Consider the following 22917-nt stretch of genomic DNA (forward strand, 5'->3'; position numbering starts at 1 on the left):
TCGTTACTTGTGTAGCGCAGCTGCCGCGCTGAAGGGAGGCGAATGTCCGTCGCGGAACGCCCGGAGCGGGGCTGACGCGTTGATGGCGAGAAAATGGAATTCAGCACGAACGTCTTGGTCACCGGAGGTTCGGGCTTTATGTGAGTTGGGGCGACCCATCAGCAGAATTGGCGGCAGCCTGGTGTCCAACGAGTAAACAGTCGTTCACTATGGTACAGCTATGGCGTCGCGTCATTTTGTTTTGTTTGACGCCGTTACGTTTCATTCAATTACTGTAACTTTAGTGACGCCTGGGATCTAGTTCGCACCAGGGCGCTACTTTTCTTATGGCTCATTCTAGTGCTCAGGGGGCAGATTTAAGGGGGGGGGGGGGAAATGCCATTAAAAGTTTTTAGTTTTTCTTATTATGTTCAATTCACCCCCAAAATGATGGAAGAATCTTGCTGCTGTTCTTTTGGTTTTTGAGAATCACTTTATCCCGTAGCTTCACCATTTTGGCGCTGACCCCAGCCCAGCCTTTTGATCTTTCACATTAATAAGTCATTCAACTTCAGTAATTAAACCACATATAACATCTTTATTCTTAAGAAAAAAAAAAAAGAGGCAAAGTAATCCAATTCTCCAACATCAAACTTTAATGTTAGCGTGCATTATATCCAAATCCCCGATACGTAGTCGTGTGATGGGAGTGACATTTCCCTGTCACTGTGGGTGGTGGAAAAGCAAATATATGTAGGATCCTGTGCGGCAAAAGCTCAGCCATAATCCAATAATCTAACGAAGCTGTAAGAGATTTTCTGTGGAATAACTTGCGGTTTCCTCTCGATCCTCCAGTGGCTCCCACCTGGTCTGCGACCTGGTCAACAAACACCCCGATTGGAGGATCATCAACCTGGATATGGTTAAATATGCCTTCTCCCCATTTTTATTGTCTTTCTTTAACAAACAAAAACACCATTAAAACCACCACTAATATTGTGTAGCTCCCCCTCGTGCCGCCAAAACAGCTCTGACAAACAGCTCCACAAGACCTCTGAAGGTGTCCTGTGGTATCTGGCACCGAGACTTGAGCAGCAGATCCTTTCAGTTGCGAGGTGGGGCCCCCATGGATCAGGCTTGTTGTTCCAGCACATCTCACAGATGCTCCATCGGATCAGACCCTAACCCCGGCCATCCACGTGATGTAGAAAAAAACATGATCCATCAGACCAGGCCACCTTCTTTCATTGCTCTGTGGTCCAGTTCTGACACTTACGTGCCCATTGTAGGTGCTTTCGGCGGTGGACAGGAATCAGCATGGGCACCCTGACCAGTCTGTGGCTGCGCAGCTCCATACGCAGAAAGCTGCGATGCACTGTGTGTTCTGACACCTTTCTATCATAGCATTAACCAGCATTAACTTTCTTCTTACGCTTACGATTCTTACGCTTGCCCATTATTCCTGCTTCCAACACATCAACTTCAAAAACTGACTGTTCACTTGCTGCCTAATATATCCCACCCCTCTACAGGTGACATTGGAAAGAGACGATCAATGTTATTCACTTCACCTGTCAGTGGTTTTAATGTTGTGGCTGATAGGTGTGTGTGTGTGTGTGTGTGTGTGTGTGTGTGTGTGTGTGTGTGTGTGTGTGTGTGTGTGTGTGTGTGTGTGTGTGTGTGTGTGTGTGTGTGTGTGTGTGTGTGTGTGTGTATATATATATATATATATATATATATATATATATGTGTGTGTGTGTGTGTGTGTGTGTGTGTGTGTGTGTGTGTGTGTGTGTGTGTGTGTGTGTGTGTGTGTGTGTGTGTGTGTGTGTGTGTGTGTATATATTAATAAATACACACACACTTACATTTCGGTGAGTTAAAACATTTGTCCCCCCCATCACTCCAGCTGGACTATTGCTGCAGCCCCCGGAGCCTGGAGAGTGTTGAGGACAAATTAAACTACACCTTCATCAGGGTGAGAACTGATCTATCTCCAGTCCCACCCCCCAACCCGTGTTTCACACAAGCTGGGATTTTAATCAATTTGACTGGGATTTTTTTTTAGATTTGAATCACAAACTCTATTTCACAGTGCAAAAATGCCACGTGCAGGGAGGATGCTGAGCTAGATTTGTAGTTTTAGTGGCACACTACTTCACGAGTAATGGTGCAGTCCCTGCCAACTGTCCTGTAGAGACAGCGGGATGAAGCAGGGGGTGAAATGACAGTTTATATTTCAAATGTGGTATCTGAGGTTTTTTCAAGGCATCGAACCGGATAGCAGGACAAGCCGAGGTACTAAGCACAAGGTTTTGGCTGAAACGTGTGGCGTGTGTGTCCTGTGTATTTATCATGTCAGGTTATATTGGTCACACACACCAAGGAGAGGGACATCAGTCAGTACTCTTATAAAAAATGCAAAAGCAGACCAGATCTGTTTGGTACTTTTCCAATACCTTTCCATGGAGTAGGACAGATTTTGGAACGAGGAGACGCTTATTAGTCGGTCTTTGGCGGGATCGTACTTTTGGAGGAATGGCGCCAGGCCACGCCCGCTTGTGTCGCATTAATCGGGTCCTCCCTCTCTCCTTTTGAAACAGGGTGACGTGTGTGACCAGTGTCTGGTTGCGCACATCTTCGACACAGAGAGCGTCGACATAGTTTTCCACCTGGCTGCCAAAACCCACGTCGGTAAGAAAGGCTTTCCACTCCAGGGTCTGATTCAGAAGAGTCTGTTCGGCTCCGAGTCGAGTTCTCCCAAGAATCATTTAATTCTGTCAGAGTTATTTTATCCTATAATATTTAGATGGAGTGCAACATGTAAATCAGTCACATTCAATAAGAATTATCTCAAGTGCCTTGGCCTTTAGTCCTTAGTGATTATTTCCACTGGGTGCGTCGAAGATTCACTCGTTTTGCCGAAGTGGCTCCTGAGTTATTTAAAAGATATGTTCACTACGAACAAATCGTTTACCAGTCTTGCAGCACTAACTATTTAAAGACCATAGTAATAATAAGCACAGTGTGTTTGTGATGTTTTTATCGTTTAACAGGATAGTGGTGTAGGGTGGTGGTCAGAGTTTCCGTTATCCGGTAATTACCAGTTTTTTAACGGGAAAATCTGTTCAAGTCCGACATATTTAAATTTCTCCGCTCCTAATTTCCGGTGAAAATAATTTCCTCGAAGCACAATTTTGATTCATGCTGGGGGACGATAACGTTAACGATAATTATCACAATATTTTTTTACTCTGTGTCGAAATAAAATAGACCCGATGATTTCGATTTAAAACTAAAAATAAAAAATTCAGGGAGAAAAAAAATCAAACAAGCTGCTGAAGTCGCCAAACTGTGATTCAAAGTGACCTTAACATTTAGCAAAAGAGAAAATGGAGTTGGAGTGCATCTGCCAGGACAAGGAAGTGTCCCAGGAGTCAAAGCTCGGTTGAAACAGTTTTAAAAAGTGACGTCATTAAAAGTGACGTTCGGTCTTGGTTGGACACCCTTCATCCACCCCAAGGGAACCTTTTTGCTTGGGAACCATTGAGGTTGCTTTAACTTACGTTTTTTGTAACCTACACGGGTATTTTTCAATAAATATGCAAGTATTACCAATTGACTGGGGAAGAAAGAAAGACTAAGAATGTACTCATAAATAGTAAATATTTGCATATTAAATTAGAACCACCTGTGTGAGTTAAAAAAAAAAACAACACAATTCAAAGTGACATGAACCTCTACCAGGAGAAGCCATTTTTAAAGGGAAAAGCGGTTTCGAGGAACCGCGTTTCTCATTAAATACGCAAATACTACTTATTAACCCGCAGTCAGAGTGACCATCTATCACAGGGGTGGCCAACCAGTCAGAGACTAAGAGCCACTTTTTTTACTGTGTTACTGCAAAGAGCCACATCATACACATGGGCACACATGAACATCACCCCATCCCTTCCTCACACACACACACACACAGACCTCTGCTCAACCAGATTTATTGTAAATGTCACACACCAACATGATAATGACAGAAATTGACTCCTAGCCCCCGCGACCCGACTAAGGATAATCGGTTCAAGATGGATGGATGGATGGAGTACTAAGACCACAGGCCAGTTATTTTCAACAATTAACATTGTGTGCACTGTCTCACACACACAAACTCTCAGTTCAACCAAGTCCACAAACAAAAATATAACATTGTGTGCACTGTCTCACACACACAAACTCTCAGTTCAAAAAGTACTGTTGTTTATTTATTCATAGAGGGGGGAATTGGACTTCGGGTTTAATGATAAGGATGTATTTTTTTCATGTTGGGTCAATTTATTCAATAGTGTCCCTTAAACCCTAACCTTTAAGAATCAGTTTTGGCTCTTGCCTACCATACATGATCTGATGCTTTGGCCATCCACATATACCTGGGACTAGGTGTTCCGGAGTCCTGGCCACATTTTTGAAAAAAAAAAAAGTAAGTACTGTAAGTACTGAAAGTACTGCGTTTCCGCGGTATACCTCTCAGTTCAACCAAGTCCACAAACAAAAATATAATAATTAACAATAGCGTTTTTCTCTTACTATGCATGTTGCTTAGTGGGACTTCTGGCATTCCTTGTCTTGAACAATGCTCTTCAAATCTGGCTTGAATTCCGTTGTTGCCACTCAAAGCAATTCTTTCACATGGGTGTCATTGACAGTATCTTAAGCGCAGCCCGTTTGACATTGGGGCATTTTTCCATTGGCACACTTCTCCAGAACTCAATGGTCCCTTCCCTTAAAGCAGCTTTCAGTCGGTCCTCCTCCTGCAGCTCGCGAGTCGCGACACACACACACACACACACACACACACACACACACACACACACACACACACCCCTCCAGCCTTCACAGTTCTCCATCGGAGATGTTCGATACGCAACGCAATTCACCGGCCGATCCATCTTATATGTTGACTACTAACCATGTCAATAGTGTTGAAAATAAACTTCCAAATTTTTTTGAATCTTATTTGGTGTTTTATTAGTCCTAATGCCGCGTTGACTTTGTATGGAGGCGCGCCGCCCCGGCGCTTTTGGTGTAAACGCGGCATTTGGACTAATAAAACAGGCGTTAATGGGACATGACTCCTGCTGCTGTTCGCTTTGAGTAAATGAGGAAGTGATCCGCGGTGGAAAACGAGTGATATATCATAGCGATTTTATAATCACAATAGGGAATGAATGGCTGCGCTTTTTTTTTTTCTGAGTTTTTGACGCTTGTTATGTGAAAGAGCCGCATGAAACCAGCCAAAGAGCCGCATGAGGCTCGCGAGCCGCGGGTTGGCCAGGCCTGATCTATCACTTCACTTGTTTTGTATTTCACCCAGAGACGAACACCCTGTGTGTCTGGCTCTGTGGACGTTCTGGACGACGCACTGAGTCACACTTTGCGAACCGCTGGATGACGCACCTGCTTGTCATCAAATATTCAAATATAATACATTATATATAATAAATATAAACGCATTATAGTTAACAATACACCTACTGATGCACAACTTGGACACATCGTCAGTGTTGTTTCCTGGATTCACTGGGTGTTTCGGGTCTTACAAAAGACATCCTCCTCCAGGCGACCCGACCGGGGTGATCAAATCCCGGCCTGTGTACAAGTACCATGCTACACCCACTGCAACCACTGCTCTCCCCTTTTCAACCAGAGCCATCTGGAGGCTTTTTCTGCTGCCTCCACGTTGTTGCCTATGGCCTTTCTCCGGTTGGCACCTGTTATGCCTAGTGTGCCGTAGGCTTTGCTCAGGGAGTGGCTCGTGAATCCCTGACTGCCCACCTCCACTGGCATGCATCTGGTCTTCCAGCCGTTCCTCCGACAGTCCTCCACCAGCTCCTGGTACTTCTCCCTCTTTCTTTCTTGAGCCTCCTCCATCCTCTCCTCCCAGGGAACCGTCAGCTCCAGCAAGAAAAGTTGTTTTGTGGCTTCTGAGACCAAGATGATCTCAGGTCTCAATCTGCACTGGTTTATGTGCGGTGGAATTTTCAGCTGCCTCTCCAGGTCAACTGTCATCACCCAGTCTCGGGCCGTGGAGAGCAAACCAGCAGAGCAGTTCTTTGGTGTCTTTTCAGGCCCTTTGTCCTTCCTTGACAAAGTGGATGGCCTTGGCTCTGGCTTGGGTGTTTCGGCTGCCCTTGATCCCCTTAATGATTTCTTCAGCGATTGATTTGAGGACCTGGTCGTGCCTCCATCGATACCAACCCTCACCTAGCGCCTTGGAGCAGCTGCTCAGGATGTGTTCCAGTGTCCCTGTTTTGGAACACAGGGGACATACAGGTGTTTCTATTTTGCCCCATTTGCACAGGTTGGATGGGCTTGGGAGGACATCATAGACCCCCTGGATCAAGAACTTGATCCTCTGGGGGTTCCACTGCCAGATATCCTTCCAGGTGACACTCTGCTCCATCGCCTGCTCCCACTTCATCCAGGCGCCTTGCTGCCGCATGGCCACTGCTCTGCTGGTTCGCTCTTCCTCGACTGAAGTTCGCACCTCCTCCTGCACCAACCTCTGCCTCTCCCTTCCGCTGGCACAGTCGTATCGGGTTGCTGTAAGGCTCCCAAGTCCAGCTCTGCCTTGCGCCACTGTTCCTAGGATAGCCTTGTGCTTCAGTCGTGTTTCTGCTTGCTGTACTGCATCGGCTGCCCTCCACTTCCTCCCTGTCCTCACAACAATCCCTGCTCCAGACACTTTGGCATCTCTGGATCCAGAGTACTGCAGGTGTTCCCGTGCCCGTGCCACAATGTACTCCTCCCTGACTGAGCTGAAGGGGAGCCTGAGCTTATTGGTGTTCCCATACAGCCCAATGTTGCTCAGGCTGCGTGGCAATCCCAGCCATCTACGTAGATAACTGCTCACCTTTTGCTCAAAGCCTTCCACCACAGTCATGGGGACCTCGTAGATGAGCAGAGGCCAGAGGATTCTTGGGAGTATTCAATGCTGGTAAACCCAGGCCTTGAATCTTCCAGGGAGCCCAGACTTGTCCACCGTTCTTAACCAGCCCTCCAGGTCAGCACTGGTTGCCTTGATGGAATCTCTGTCATTCAGGCTACAAGTTAGGCACTTCACCGGCTTCTGAGTGACTCTGGAATCTGATGTACTCCCAGCCTGAAGTGGAATTTGTCTATGACCTTCCCCTTCTTTAGAACCAAGGACCTTGACTTTGCAGGTTTGAAGCTCATACGTGCCCACGCCATGATGCGCTCCAACCCCTGGAGGATCCACCTGGCTCCTGGTACAGCTGTTGTTGTCACTGTGAGGTCATCCATGAAGGCTCATACAATAATATCATCTCAAACTGCAGCCACAAGCGAGTTCAATTCACAATGGATAGATGCAAACAATCGATGTGATGATTTAATATGATAAAATAATACAAAAATCGGATCATGTCTTTATCTTGATGAAAACATACGGTATGATAGGATTGGATCCTTGAATGAAGAGGATGACAGTTCTTCTTCAATCGTTTTCTGGAAACATAGTCTCAGAACTCCATGCGCGCGCGCACACACACACACACACAAACACATACAAACAAAAGGCGAAACTCCACAAATTTCCTGCAAAATGAAAATATACATTCAAAACAATGTTATGTTTTCTTCTCAAAATGGTATTTTGTGTTGAAATGACATCACCATCATATGAAGACATTTCTAAGAACCAGCTGAACACTGATGTGCTCAATGTTAAACACTAGGATGAATGGAAAATACACAAGTTGGATGTGTTAAGTGTTCTAAATACAGAACAAATAATATAAAAATGTACTGTATACAGTAATCATTGAGTACTGTATTGATATGCAGTACTACAATACTGTAAAGAAAGTAGATTTCTTACCTATTCTCATTTGGGAAAGTCCGGATGATGGAAGCTGCTGTGAATCTGCTCAAGTTTGGTTGTACTCTCTGCCTGGCCTCCCTCATTATTCCACCATGGTTGACAACATGGTCAACCCAAGTGGCATGGATTTCATCAGAGCTTATGGCTCTCCCTTTTTTTTCTTTTTTTTAATTAAACCTTTATTAGTCCCACAACGGGGAAATTAGCATTATCTGCATTTTACCCATCCTAGTAACTGATGTATCTAGGAGCAGTGGGCTGCTATATAGAGGCAAGAGGGAGCAGTTAGGGGGTTAAGCGTCTTGCTCAAGGACACATCAGCACCCTACCAGGAGGAGCCGGGGATCAAACAGGCAACCTTCCGCTTACTAGACGACCTGCTCTACCTCCTGAGTAGTCCTTGCTCTTCCTCCTCCTCCTCCCCATCCTCCTCCTCTTACTTTCACTCCTCTCGCTGTGCCGCTCTCTCCGATGTTGGCATCCATTGTTGCCAAACAGAAGAGCTCGCCTGTGGCCCTTTTGTCACAGTAAAGCTCTGATTGATAAAGAGTTCAGCATTTTGAACACAAGGAGTGTGTGTGTGTGTGTGTGTGTGTGTGTGTGTGTGTGTGTGTGTGTGTGTGTGTGTGTGTGTGTGTGTGTGTGTGTGTGTGTGTGTGTGTGTGTGTGTGTGTGTGTGTGTGTGTGTGTGTGCGTGCAGTTTAGAACTGCAATCTTGAGTGTAAAGGAGGAAATGATCTTGCTTTTTCGAGAATTAGTTCAGGGTATTGGTTTCTCATTTAGAGGATGTGGCTCAAGTACCAGTGTTACAGAAAAACTGTAATATAAAGACATAATACAATATACAGGGGTTTTTTTTGGACTGTTTGGTTTTTCACAGGCATCAATATGTGACATTTATTGATTGGCATTTAGCCAACTAGAAGATTCCCCTCCACAGAGTTACTGTTTTTAACATTTCCTCTCCTTTCCTCCTCCTCCTCCCCCTCCTCCTCCCCTGCCGCACTTTCTCCTTGCTTTTAGAAGCGTCCTTCCTGTCTCCATCCACGTTCCAGCGTGTCAACGTGGAGGGGACCAGGGTCCTGCTGCGAGCCGCCCACCAAGCGCGGCGCCGCCCGCGACGCTTCGTCTACGTCAGCACCGACGAGGTCTACGGGAGCAGCCGGGGCCAGGTCGGCCTCGACTCCAACATTTGTTGTTTCGATTAAATTCAATGGAGTTCAAGAGGTTTATTTGTCACATACATATACAGTACATACGCTCATACATATATTTAGTGAAATGTCTTTGCAACGCACCCGGAGATTATGCAACGGAACATAATAGCTAACCTAATTCCTACCTAACTGAACTAACTGAAACGAACTGATTCCTAAAACGTAATGCAGTTAGTGAATAGAATAATATAAATACAATTAAATTAAAATAATTCTTAAAAAGATAATACAAAGTGGGGGTACAAAATAGAAGGGAATAGAGTTATATATATTGAAATCTTGCTTTTCTTTCTTCCGATCCATTGATTCGTGGTTTTTGGGAATGTTTATCCATATCAACAGTTTACCGATCACAACTACCGCGGCTGCCAAACCCCGCCAACCAAAAAAACAGCAAACCGAGGAAAAATGTACACCGCACAAATACATCAAATGGCTGTTCCCTAAAAGTGCCAGCAGAATAAAGTATCAAAGGTGTGATTTTGGTGACAGAATAATCCCACAGACGGACATTGAAATACCCCGGTGATAATAGTTTGGGAATAACGTGTCTCTGTGCAGGTGTTTGACGAGGACAGTCCCATAAGACCCTCCAACCCGTACTCCGCCACCAAAGCCGCAGCAGAGTACCTGGTCAGGTCCTACTGGGACGAGTACAAGGTATACACACACACACGCATACGCACACACACACACACACACACACACACACACACACACACACGGACCCTGCAGTTTATCTACTGTGTGCGTGTGTGTGTGCGTGTGTGTGTGTGTGTGTCACCCTCGGCAGTTTCCCGTCATCGTCGCCCGATGCAACAACGTCTACGGTCCCAGGCAGTTCACCGAGAAGGTGCGGCTGCATTTCACAGCTCATCGTCAGCTCTGTTGTTCCACTTCTTCTACAAGGTCACGTTCGCAATTCCTGTCGTGTACGGAACGTGGAAAATGTAACCACATATATCGGAGTCGAATCGCCACAGCACTTCCGATTTACTTTGACCTCCCAATCCGATCCCACGAGGCATCATCATCAAAGTCGACTCAAAGTCCCGCGAGATAGACATGTTCAGCGGGTTCTAAAAGTTGGGAGCCCACATTTGAATAAAGGCCCGGGTCGAACAATGGCAAAAACCTTTAAATATAGATAGTACATTTAGTTTTGTAAACCCGTACTTTTGAGTGGTCACCATTGCGGGTCCTGAAAGTGGATGGAATCTTGCTTTGACACACGCATATAAGTCAACTTGACGCTTTCCTCTGATATTTCATATATATTATTTATATATGTTCAAGAGATTCGAGGGGTGCCCACACTTTTTCGGCTTGCAAGCTACTTTTAAAATGACCAGGTGAAAATGATCTACCTGCATAAAAAAATGCTATATATATATATATATATATATATACACACACACACACACACACACACACACACACACACACACACACACACACACACACACACACACTGAGTATACTTTATATATACAATATATGTTGGCACACCTTGCAGCACTGCATGAACCCTTACGGCACAATAAAATACATTTATGGTCACTACCTTACTCTGATGACTTGCACTGAATGGAGTCGGCCAGGGTTGCATAGCCTGGACAGTAGCTGCTGGTAGCCAGCCTCAGGCAGGCTTCCAGATGATCATCAGTCATGGTGGAACGCTATTTGGACCTAATCTTCATGTGGGAAAAGGCTGACTGGCATAAATAAGTATGGCGCGGCAACTTTGAGGACAGAAGTTGCATTTACTGAACTGATCATGTTGACCACCATGTTGGCTTTGTCTTTTCCATGCAGCTCTAAATTGAGCTCATTCAAAATGGTCAGATCGGTTAAAAAAAAAATTAATAAATAAAATAATGTAATGGGGCCTGATCTACCCGCACTTCCTTTGCAATCTACCGGCCGATCGCGATCAACGTATTGCGCACCACTGTACTGAACACAATAGCAACCTCATTTGTACTTGACTAACTAACTGAAACGAACTGATTCCTAAAACGTAATGGAGTAAGTAAATAGAACAATCTATAATAAAATAAAATATGTATATTTATTTATGTATATATATTATTTATCATAATATATTTTTCTTTGTGTTTTTTTTTTTTTAAGGTCATTCCCAGATTTCTGTCCCTGTTGCAAGAGAACAACAAATGGTGATGCTTGTTTACTTCTTCCTTCGTTTTAACAAGCCGACCGTCCCGCTCCCTTTTGGGATTTCAAAGTCGTGATCGAGTGATGTCCGGGCAGCCCGCCTCCTTTTTATTTTATTTATTTATCTTTTTAACTCGCATACTGACAAGTCAGTTTCTCTGTCGCTGTACAGCACCATCCACGGCACCGTCCCCAAATCGCGCCACTTCCTGTTTGTGGACGACGCGGTGGGGGCCTTCCTGACCATCCTGGAGAAGGGGAGTGTGGGGGAGGTCTACAACGTGGGCGAAGGCTGCGAGGTCCACATCGTGCAACTGGCCACACAGCTGGTCAAGATGGTGAGCGTCTACATTAGAACCCAAATTTGAGGTTGTTGTTTTTTTTTTTTTTTTAACCACATTTTCTTTTAATTCGTGTGAGAAAGCAATCAAACAACCTCTATGTAATAACTTAGTAAATACCTATAATTTATCAATAATTTATCATTAAAATTTACACCCTTTACACCCATAACAGTAACAATAATAGAATCGCATTTTGTGTATTCTGGATATTTTTATATATTTTACTATTTCTGTTTTGTATTTTGTGGCTATTTGTGTATATTTGGCAATTTTTTATTTATTTGTTGTTTGTTTTTTTGTTTATTTATTATTTCTTTATTTTTTATTCTGTTTTGTTTTTATTTATTTTATGTATTTATTTTTTCTGACTTTTTGTTAAGCTTTTTTTAACGCTGATGTTGCTAATTTTGTGCAATTCTCTGCACATTTTCGCTCAACCTGTCTTGTATTTTAAATTTAAAAAAATATACTTAAAGGGGACCTGTTATGATTTTCCTTATTTTCTGTCATATACAGTATATAATGTTACAATGTCGGATGTTTATATTAGATGTGGCCAAAGTGTCAAATAATGAGCGTGTGTCCCCACTCGTAGATCTAATGCGAGTGAAGAGTTGGTGAAGACTGTGTTGCTTATTTCTCGCCTCAAAACACATTTTGGTGGACTGATAAGGTGAAATCAGTGAAAGTTTACGGACTAAATACAACCGAACCCGGAACTCGTGCTGAACCCCATTGGCTCACAGAACTAGAGGCCTCAGGAGGGAAGCGCCCAGTGAAACGGGGCGGTTTAGATGAGTGTTTCTCAAATGGGGTTACTGCAGGGAGAAATTAAATTAAGATACCGGAAAGAATATTGGTCATATATACTGTTTAAAAAAAATACATACTGCGCACATACAGTACATCACGTATGTTAATTTTCTTTTCTTCTCCCAATGCCAGTGAAGTGATCTTAGCTTAGAACCACTGGTTCAGAGGTACCGAATGTTAGAATGGCTAAAATACATAATTGAGTGGTATTTCAACAAAAAATCTTCAAAAACATTGTTTTGGGGACCTCAGAGACCTATCTGAAGTCGTTGAAAATGAGCATAATTTCTCCTCCCTTTAACACCCCAAACTATAGCATGATCCATTGTCTGTTTTTCCTGGTGACCAATATTCTTTTGTATGTTCCTGCTTTGCACACATATATATATTTTTTTAAACACACCTTTCTTCAGCGTCTCTTCTCATTCACAATCCGAGACATTGGACCGATCTCACCTTAATGATCTTTCGCTTTAACCACTGAAACATGTGTAGGAGTGAGACAAACGGCAACGTAACATTTTCAAATCTGCGCGTTGTGCCATCCAGGTCAAAAATGTTCCCGACGCTGAGCTGAAACACTGGCTGGAGTTTGTGCCCGACAGGTAAGTCGGTCTGACATCTTCTTAAAAACATACACACCTTTTTTCCCTTGTTTGTATCATTGCACAGCTCTGTGGAATACCCGAGGCAATTGGTCAGTAGCGGGAATCAACGGCCTATTATTTCTGAATAACGCTCCCACTGTCTGTTAATAACGTCCACCCGGTTTCACGTCCCTCGCGTCACTCCACCGACAGCAGCCGTGCTCACTTAAGCTAGTGCCGCCATCTTGTAACGGCAGATGGAAACTAAGATGGTTGACTTCAATATCAACTTATACCGTTTTCACACCAAAATCAGCGGGTTGACCCGGATTTAAAATACCCGGGTCACCCCGCTGATTTTGGCGATTGACACCTTTCCCATTGGCGGGAGAAACATTTTTTTTTTCTGGTGCGTCACGTTCGACGTCACGAACACGCTGCAAAAGGGGCGTTTCGTGGTTCCAGTGGGATTGGGAACCAAACGGTAGTGGAGACTGCAACTTAAACAAACAACTGTAATACTTGGGAAACAAAAAACAAACAAAAAAAACTTGCGCACTGGTGCTTCGGCGGCAGCGAACAGGGACCAATTTGGGACAGTGCTGGAGTGACTCGGAGCGCGGCAAGGAGCGTGGGGGGTTCTCCGCCGTGCTCCCCACGGTGCGATCCCCACACTCACGACCTCTCACGGTCCCCCCAGGCGGGAAAAAAAAGTCAATTACTTCTGATTTTGGATTCTAAATGGGATGTGAAATTATGGAATGATACTTCCTGCGGGTAAAGGGGGCGAAAGGGGGGGGGGGAAACCCGGGTTTGTCCTTTCCCACTGGTGACAAACGGCGGATGTTAGCGGGTGTTACCAGGTTTTCGGTGCGGTGTGAAGGGGGTGTTCCTCGGTGAGCACAAAACTTTTAATTTAGTGTTGGATGCTGAGGGGTCAAAAAGGAAACAGGAAAATGAGGGAAGACTAAGAGAGACCAAAGAGGTGGACGAGAGAGAACTTGGCAGAATATAATTACACACAATAAGTAAACATGGTAATGAATGACAGCATCCCGAACTTGAGGGGTGCACTGAAGCATCCTTCATCTCCGACCGTCTTGGATCAAACGCTCATTTTGTGATGGCATAATGCATCGCGCTCCTCCCTCCCTCTCCAGACCGTGTGTGGAGCTGCGTTACCCGATCAGCTCGGAGAAGCTGCGGCAGCTGGGATGGAGAGCCCAGGTGTCCTGGGCCGAGGGCGTCCGGCAGACAGGTGCGTAGGGGGAGTATTGCGGCGCACGCTTATGCTGCGGTCACAGCGCCGGCGACGGGGCTTCTGTGCGCCTGGAGTTTGTGGGCGCGTCGGCTCAAAATCGACTGGCTGTCGTGGGTGCGCCAAACATTTCAAAACTCTCCCCTTTTCCATATTTAATCTACATTATATAGATAGATGGGGCTGTGTCTACTTATTTTTAATTAAATTGGAGTAGTGTATTTACTTGGCAAAATATATATCACCTTGAAAGTCTTGAAGAGACTTGACCTTGTTGAAAAAAAACCCATAAAATCACGTTCCTTATTTTATCAACATTTTTCAATTAAAATAATAGGAACAATGTAGTGGTCCGAGCGTCCATTTTCCAGGGAACTGCTCGTTCGCATAAAGTTGAAAGTGGCTTAACTGTCCTCATCGCCGTGAGCCCGCCAGCTGGATGAGGCCGAGGTCCGTTTGAAATGCATGGCGGCCTGTCGATTTGCAGCGCCCTGTCGCCAGCGGTTTACCGCTAAAGCCAAGAGGGATAACGTGGCGCACTGGCCACATGATCAACTGCACTAACATAAAAACTACAGTTCAAATACATACAACTCTTACAGCTTTAAACTCCTTCCACCTGTGAAACACCCAGTTGAGAACTCCATGCATCTGTAAGCTTCTTGTTAGGTTTCTCTTTGACTTCCAGCAGACATTTGCCCGTTTTCTTTTCATATTGGCTGCAGCAGCGCAATTAATATGCTGCATCATAAATGGCATACTATCCTTAATGGTTTTTGTTTTTTTACTGCTATACTAATGTACGCTGGACGATAGTCTAAACATAGTTTGAGGTATGCCTCATCAGACACAAGGACTGTCTGCTACCATAGCAACTCTTTTACTGTATTCCTGTCTATGTGGAAGTATCAAAACTCAAGTGTACTTTTCTAGTTCTGGATTATTATTTATCGTTCTGCATGATAGAGGTAGAAGTTGATTTTGCTCCACACATTTTAGTATTTTTAGAGCTTATAGAGCTTATTGTGCTTAATCACCAGGTGTCATGACATTTCACTGCATATACAGTATGTATGACCGTATGTTTATGTATGTGACAAATAATCTCTTGATCTTGTTTCATCCTGCTCATTATGGAATTTTACTTAAAGGGACATCACACTTTGTGGTCAGTATGAGCTTACATTTGGTATGAACAGTGACAGACCTCTGCAGAGTTGCCACTTTGTAGAATGAACTTCTCTTTAATTGGTTTCTCTCGATCCAGTCTCAAGGTCTGAAGTCAGTGTCCTGGGAAATAACAGATTTACTCCAAACGACGCAGATTAATGAGACCGTTGTTTTTTGTCCAACAGTGAAGTGGTACGACAACAACCGGGACTTCTGGCCGATCCCATCCAGTTTGAAGATGCCTGAGCCGTGACCCTCATCTGGGTTTTCGAATTTTAATTTAAAAAAAATTTCACTCCGTTATTTGTGAGCTGAGAGCTCGGAAGACTCCGACCTTAACTGTAGTACAGTTTATTCATGAAAAATTCATATTTTATATATTTCTCCTCGAGGTTCTTTGACTCCAGGAGTCCCATAGACCATTTTGGAATGTCTAGGGGAATGTTGGGGAAGAGTTCATAAACTGCTGGCCAATGGAAATGTAATATTTTCAAATGATAGTATTAAGAAGAAAACATAAAAGTAAAAGATAATTAGGTTTTTTTTCTTAATACTATCATTTGAAAAGTATATCATTTGAAAAGTATTTGATAATTTTTTGTACAGAGTTGTCTAACAATACGTACATTCCATACGTCCTGGTATTATTTGTAAGATGTTGTGCACAACACTGCGCAGAGTGGATCACATTTACCTGTCCCTACATTTTCAGTGAAATAAAACCCATTTTTGCAGCCAAATCGTTTCTTGAGGGGGGACGGGACACAAAATCCAAACACAATAAAAAGGCAAGACGTCACGCCTTTGCAAATCCAAACCTTTAATTGTGGTAAAATCATAAGAGTCAGATGCACAGAAACATCTTTTTTTTTTTTTCTTCCTTCGTGCAGTGCTCCTCGTGCACAACCGCTAAACTAACACAGAAAGCAAAAACTAACTAACTCGCAGGGTGCGGTGCTGGGGGGGGGGGGGGGGGGGGGGGGTGTTGGTTTGGGGGAGGATGTTGGGGTTTGTCCCGTGGACGTCGACGGAGCAAACTGGACTCCATTCAAAATGCAGTTCTTTTGAGTATTACGGGGAAATTTTCTGCTGTGCAACGGTACAATCTAGATGTTTCCATGACAAATGTAATCATTTCAGTAACCCAAGCGGCATTATCTGCAACTTGTGATGCAGCTTTATTTTGAGGGTTTTTTTGCGAAGCTTTCCTCAGCACAGGCTACAGATCTGCACAAATTAAGAATTCTCTGGTGTGGAAAATACCGTTTGTTTGTTTTTCTCCCCCCCCCCGTCCAGACTCAAACCCCACTACTTCAAGAAACTCCACCCCGCCCCCAAACTTCACCCCAGCACCAAACACGCTTTTAACAAGTCTTAAAAATATGCACATTACATCAACATAGCAATAGATCCACATTTTACTTTTGTATTATAAAGACTTTTAAAGATGGCCACTTGCCAGACATTCACAACGAAGGGTGTAAGGGGGGAGGTGGGTGGGGGGGGCGGGGCGGGGGGGAAAAACAGCAACTCATATCAACGAAAAAAGGGGAAAAAAAAAATCCATCAACTTGGAGAGAATCTGGACATTGTTTTTTTTGTTTGGGTTGATTTGAACCTCATGTTTTGTCGTTTAATTTTTTTTTTTAATATTTGCATTTGGTTGTGATGTAATTATTCATTTGTTTACATTATTAATCCAAACCTTGGCATTGTTGGTCTGTTTCTCAAATCGGTTGTTTTTTTGCCAATTTAAGGACGGTTTATTCCGGCGGATTAGAATTCTGTTTTGGCAATGACTTCCTGTTGCAGCAACAGGCGACGGATCCGATGTCGAGTCCAAAATGACTTGAAAGGCGACTCCTGGAGGATTTTCTCTTAATACGTCGCTGTCGGTGCGCTGACCTGCCAAGCTGCTTCCAGCATTCCTCTTTTAAACAGTTTTTCCCGTAAATTTATTCTCGTAAATTATTCTGTTTTCCCCGCTCTCTACCAAACTGATTTTTCGTTCTCCTTCGGAGAGTTGGAAGCAAGCGCGTCACACGCAAGGTCGTTTTTCCTAATCACAACAGTTTGTTGTTTTTCATCGCCATTTGGTTTTTCCGATAATTCGGAACGATCACTTGCACGGCAACGACTAAAAAGAGAAATCCCTACAGGTCGCCTCTGGAACATTAAAAAGCTCACACTACCCCAGAAAAATAGAAATTTCCACTCATACCCATGATATTCAACATTCAAGTGCCAGTGTTTTTTTTTTGTTTTGTTTGTTTACTCGTCTTTTGGTCAAGTCACTTAATATTTACGGTTTTTATTATTAGGCTTATAAAAATAAATATTTCTCAAAAATGCTTGATAAATTACACAAACTAGCAGCGGATGTAAGACTAGTACTTTGAGGGTGTGTGTGTGTGTGTGTGTGTGTGTGTGTGTGTGTTTGCGCACGCGCGCAAATAGCTAATTCCCATCAACTGGGCGACCTCTACCTCTTCTAGGTCTCTCTTCCTCCCTCCCTCATTTATTAACAAAACTCCAAAAATGTGCAAGAAAAGGTTGTGTTCTGTTCTTTTTTGTGTGTAGAACTGGATGGGAAGCATAGCACCATCAGCAGATAAATGTGTGTGCATAAGGGTGTGTGTGTGTGTGTGTGTGTGTGTGTGTGTGTGTGTGTGTGTGTGTGTGTGTGTGTGTGTGTTGCCACGACGCTGCTGTACAAAGTGTGACATCCTCTAAGATCAGCCCCGCTGGAGGGTCGGGTTAAGTATCGCTGAATTTAAGGCATCGAAAACGACTGAAAAGTTTCTTAAATAACGACCTAGAATAGAATTTAATATGGACACTTTTACAAAAAGAAACACGAGCAGACGATATGTACAAAGGTTCATTTGAGAATCTCCTTGATCACGCGACATCTGCTTTAGTTAAATTAGAAAACAAAAAGAAAAACAAACTATCTAAAATATGTATTTCAAATGACTTGCATTGAATTCAAAGAAAGAAGGAATTCTGGTCTCCAGGGTGGGGAAACTCCCCCGAAAAACGCCCAAGTTTCAGGGTTCTCCAGGATTCAGTAACGTCAAGGCAGCCGCGCGGATCTCAAACAAAAAGTCACGTTCGTCCCTGAATTCAAACTAGACGCCACCGAGTGGAAGCAAAGCCTAAAATGTGATCCATAATATTGCACTTTAATAAAGAGTAATGCCCAGCGTGAGGGAGAAACGCCATCAGTTCATAATGCTGCTACTTGTTGGACCGCCACTAGTGGATTATGGGTAAATAATGCCCCACAGGAGAAATACAAATGAAAAAAAAAAATTGAGTTTTCTATGTGTTAGAACTCTGTATTAAGCTCCACCACGCCAGCGGCACAACGTTCTCGTTGCGGTGATAAAGAACGAGGCGTTTAATCGTCACGGTAACAAAAACAAAAGGAGTCGACAAAGCAACACCTATAGCTCAATTAAAATGTATTCCTCGCGCTTATTTTAAACGGCTTCTCGTATTTCTTTGGCAAAAATGTTCATCAACAGTTGAGGGTAAAAAAAAAAAAAAAAAAGCAACATTTTAGCAAAGAGCAGCCATTCGTTTTTAAAAGTAGATTTCTTTCCAAAAACAATCCGGACCAAATTTTAGGATTTCTCCAAATGAATACTTTTATGTCTAGTGGTGTGGCTGGTAAACTCACAGTTCTCTCCGTTCATCCTGACGGACGTGTGCAAACCGCAAACAGGTTTCATTTCAGGGAGCCGTCGGCTGACAAGAAACTACATTTTTGCTCCATTTCGAGAAGATCCAGTTCATGTCTGGAATTCAGAACCACACAGCGAGTATAAAAAAACAAAACGTAAATCTGACCTCAAATTTCTACATGAATATCCTACTAAACGGTCATGAGCCACGTCGCAGCGTCGCGGCCCTCCAAGCCTTAAAATGTGGAAAAATACCCGGAGCCGTGGCATCATTTCCTGTTTCGTCCCAGTTCATCCATTGATTCCTGAACTCAAGACGTGACAAATAAGAAATGAAAGGCTCTTTTTACGAGGACATTTTGAGGAGGTTTGACTGGAATACTGAACACGTTGATTACTTTCACGTCATTTCAAACGGTCTACACTAATCGCTGTAAAACGGAAAGAATTTAAAAGTCAAATTACATTTCCAGAGCTATTGTTGTGCATCGTGGTCTTGGAACTTCCAAATATACATCACCAGATCACGCCAACAACTTCATTTCTTTGATAAAAAAAAAATATATATATAAGAATACCGAGACCAGTCAACACCCCCAAAATAATTGTAATTATTGATCGACTGTGCTGCGTTGTGCTTCAGCTGAGCGTTTTCAAATCGATCCTGAAACGTTTCTATCACCCGGAAACAGAATCCAAAATGCAGTTTTGCCAACAACTTGTGTCGAAAAAAGGTTTGATGTGTTAAATTGATCAAATTATCATAATTAACATTGTTAATTATCAAGGGGATTTTAATATAGATATTATATTTATCAGAATAATCCTAAATTCTCCATTTAGCATCATTCACCATGGTATAGATGTTGTACAAATGTTGGACTAAAAGCGAGCACTTTCTATGTTCAGCTCCTGCTGCTTTCTCTGGAATTCCCAGTTTTATTTGCATCTAGATGTAGTGATCGGTCGTCTCAACCCTGTCCTAAAACTTGCACTGGATCCTTTTGGTCTCCCCTGAGGAGGCTAAAAAACAAAACAAAAAAAAAGTGTGAGCAGAGCAGTTTTCTAGGCTCCGGTTTGACCTGACGCAGTGTCTCGTTTATGCCTCGACGTCACGTTTCCATTCAGTGGCTGAACCGTCCAGACGTACTGCGGACTTTCCCGCTGACTCAAATCAGATTTTACATGTTATATTTTCTGGGCACAAAAACAGAGAGGTCAGTTCACTAACCCCCCCAATAGTGTGTTTTCACTAGAATATTCAACATGGCTACCCAGGGCTCATATTGACCCCTGTGTTCGTCTTATTACATCCCATCACCAACAGTGAAGGAACTTTTTCCCAAGCCCTTTGCCGTCGGAAGTCTATTGCGCACCGACGCTTCCTGACACGAGGGAGCTTCTTCAGAGAACCAAACCACTGAACAGGATTGGTTTCATTATTTTTATTTTACTTTTTTCTTTAGAGAAGACTCTTCATATAACTCTCCAGGATAGAGTGAGCGTGAAACTAAATTGAACTCGTTTTAAATAGTTTGCTTTGTGCGTGCGTTGATGTTCCCCCTTGAAAGAAGAGTTTTGGCAGACAAGGGGGTGGGTGGGAGGGGGGGGGTGGGGGTGGGGGGGGATTCAAACATCTGCGGCGGAGTTCTCCATTGACAGAACAGGAGCTGGTTTCCCAAAAGCATGGCGACACCAAGAGCCTCCGTTAGGGACCAAAAAAGCCGCCGGTTAAGGATTTCAACCTCGACCGGCAGCTGGAACTGTAGGCCCGAAAATGGCACCGGGTGTAGGGTCAACACGGCTTTGGGAAACCCAACCGAGACCCCCAAACCAGAGCTCCAGATGTGAGAACGTTCGGTCCCTATGAAGAAGGTCGTGGTCTCCCAAAAGCATATTACTGCCAAAATGAAGATAATTATCCAGGACCATCGGTTCCACGTTGGTCGTGAGTCAGAGTGCCTTTCACACGCTCAAGAAACCTGGAAATAAGTTAAATCCCACAAGTCGCAACCAAAAGCCATGCCTATCGGATTTTCATTCGACTACGTTTCACTGGCGAAGTGGTAAAAAAAATACAAATAAAAATAAAATAATAATAATCTATTCAGCTCTTAATAGCACATGGACATGTTCTACAGTCTACCTATGTAAACAAAGCCATAAGATGCTTTTGGGAAAACCACCACGTCGAGAGAGACCTTTTGCGACAAATTTGTGACATTTCGATCAGCGAACGAGGACCCGCGCAGAGTCCCGCCGTCGCATTTGCGGGGTGGTTTCTTTTATCTGTCGTTTGTTTTGTTTTTGCATTTTGGTTATTTTTTTTTGCCAAGGTTTGACTTAGTTCAAGCCTAGTTTTTTTCCTTCCAAATAGAAATGAACAAAACATGTTTACCAAATATGACGTCAAATACACATTTCAGTCATAGTTGGCGCTAGCCGGCGATATATATGTATATATAGCAATTGAAAAACAAGGAAAATGAAATTGCGAGAGATAAAAAGTACTAATTCTTAAAGGCACAGTACATAAACAAACAAATGATCCTCCATTTTGCTTTGGCGCCTTCTTTGTCGTGTTGTAATTAAAAACTAAGAATCCCAAAGTGCCGACATTTTCTGAGCTAGTCACGAGGGAGATCAGATCTAAAGTGACATTTTTTTTTTTTTCCTCCTGTCCCTCCTCGGTCTGGTCACTCAGACCCGGGGCGACTGAACAAAGTGTCACACATTTTGAAAAGGGATAAAAAATAACATTAATGGCGTCTGGTCGTATGGAAATAGCGTAGCAGGTGTCTCTAGAAATCCAAAATGACACTCGTCTCACTGGGTTTTAAACTAGTGCCCAGGTCCGAGCTCAGTGCCGCTTGATCTGCGTTTCTGATGAAGTGCGGGTCAGAGAATCACAGGCTGGTCATGTACTGAACGTGGAGTTCAGATTTGGAGCTACATGGGGGGAGGGGGGTGTCGGGTGGGAGTGTGGGGCGGGTGGAGGGGGGGGTCTCTCTGTCTGGCTTAAGGTGGATGCACACTACAAGGCTGCAGAAAGTAATCGGTACTGTAAAGTGTGCAGGGTTTTTTTTTTTGTTGTTTTTTTTTTTGTTTTTTGTTGTTTTTTTTTTTTTAAAGGGAATGATGGATTCATTTTCCTCCTTAAACGTGAGGAACCTTCCCTGTAGTGTCCATCGACCTCAGAGTCGAGCTGTTTTTTTTTCCCTGCGGACACGTGACATGGAGGGTGAGGGTGGGGGTTAAAAAGGAAAACCAAAGAGCAGTGGCGGCAGGTGATAAATAACCAAGTAAAACGGAGGTATCCCTTCAAGGTGTGGCCTCTTCAGGGAGGTGCGCCGGGACTGACTTCTACCCGGTAAAACAGGAAGAGACGAAAAAGGACTGGACCATGTAAGGAGGTGTGGGGGGGGGGGGTGTAAACAAAAAAGGGTGGAGATGGAGGGAATGATGCGTTGACTTTGTCTAGCGATAGATAGGTCAGTGTTACAGACGGTAAGTAGCCTTCGGGGTGTAGCTTCAAGAGGAAAATGACCATGTTAGTAAGGAGTGATAGGAAGCAGAGCGGAACGGGAGGCGGAGGGGGGTAGAATGAAAAAGTGAGGCAGGGGTTTTGAGAGAGGGGGGGGGGGGGGGGGGGGAAAAAAAAATGAATACGATGGAGAGGTGTCTAGTTGCCCCACCAGTCCACCTGGGAGTGGGTGTAGTTCCCGCCGTAGCCATCGCTGCTGTAAAAATTGCCAAAGCCACCTGTGGTAGATGGAACACAACAGACAGGA

General features: G+C 43.8%; 2 protein-coding genes across 6 annotated transcripts in view; one reads left to right on the top strand and one right to left on the bottom strand.

Annotated features, from left to right (window-relative positions):
• Position 1: 1 nt before the first annotated feature.
• tgds (TDP-glucose 4,6-dehydratase) lies at positions 2-16167 on the top strand. 2 transcript variants are annotated; one of them, XM_080024613.1, is made up of 12 exons: positions 2-140; positions 835-901; positions 1889-1957; positions 2583-2673; positions 8897-9045; positions 9652-9750; positions 9884-9943; positions 11224-11267; positions 11438-11603; positions 12972-13027; positions 14170-14267; positions 15623-16167. In XM_080024613.1, exons 1-12 carry the CDS (start codon positions 94-96, stop codon positions 15688-15690), a joined length of 1014 nt encoding a protein of 337 aa, XP_079880739.1. In that variant the 5' UTR covers positions 2-93; the 3' UTR covers positions 15691-16167. The 2 variants fall into 2 exon arrangements, with proteins under 2 accessions (XP_079880739.1, XP_079880740.1); XM_080024614.1 differs by having other exon boundaries at positions 8900-9045.
• An 86-nt stretch (positions 16168-16253) lies between these two features.
• Positions 16254-22917, bottom strand: part of LOC307248065 (ATP-dependent RNA helicase DDX3Y-like) — a 33281-nt gene continuing 26617 nt past the window's right edge. For all 4 annotated transcript variants that reach the window (XM_080024273.1, XM_080024271.1, XM_080024272.1 and 1 more), the window contains one exon: positions 16254-22888. In XM_080024273.1, coding sequence (XP_079880399.1) covers positions 22809-22888 — 80 coding nt within the window. In that variant the 3' untranslated portion in view covers positions 16254-22808. The remainder of the gene's footprint in view (positions 22889-22917) is intronic.

The sequence above is a fragment of the Zeus faber genome (genome assembly GCF_960531495.2).
Source record: "Zeus faber genome assembly, chromosome: 2".
Classification (NCBI taxonomy): Eukaryota; Metazoa; Chordata; class Actinopteri; order Zeiformes; family Zeidae; genus Zeus; species Zeus faber.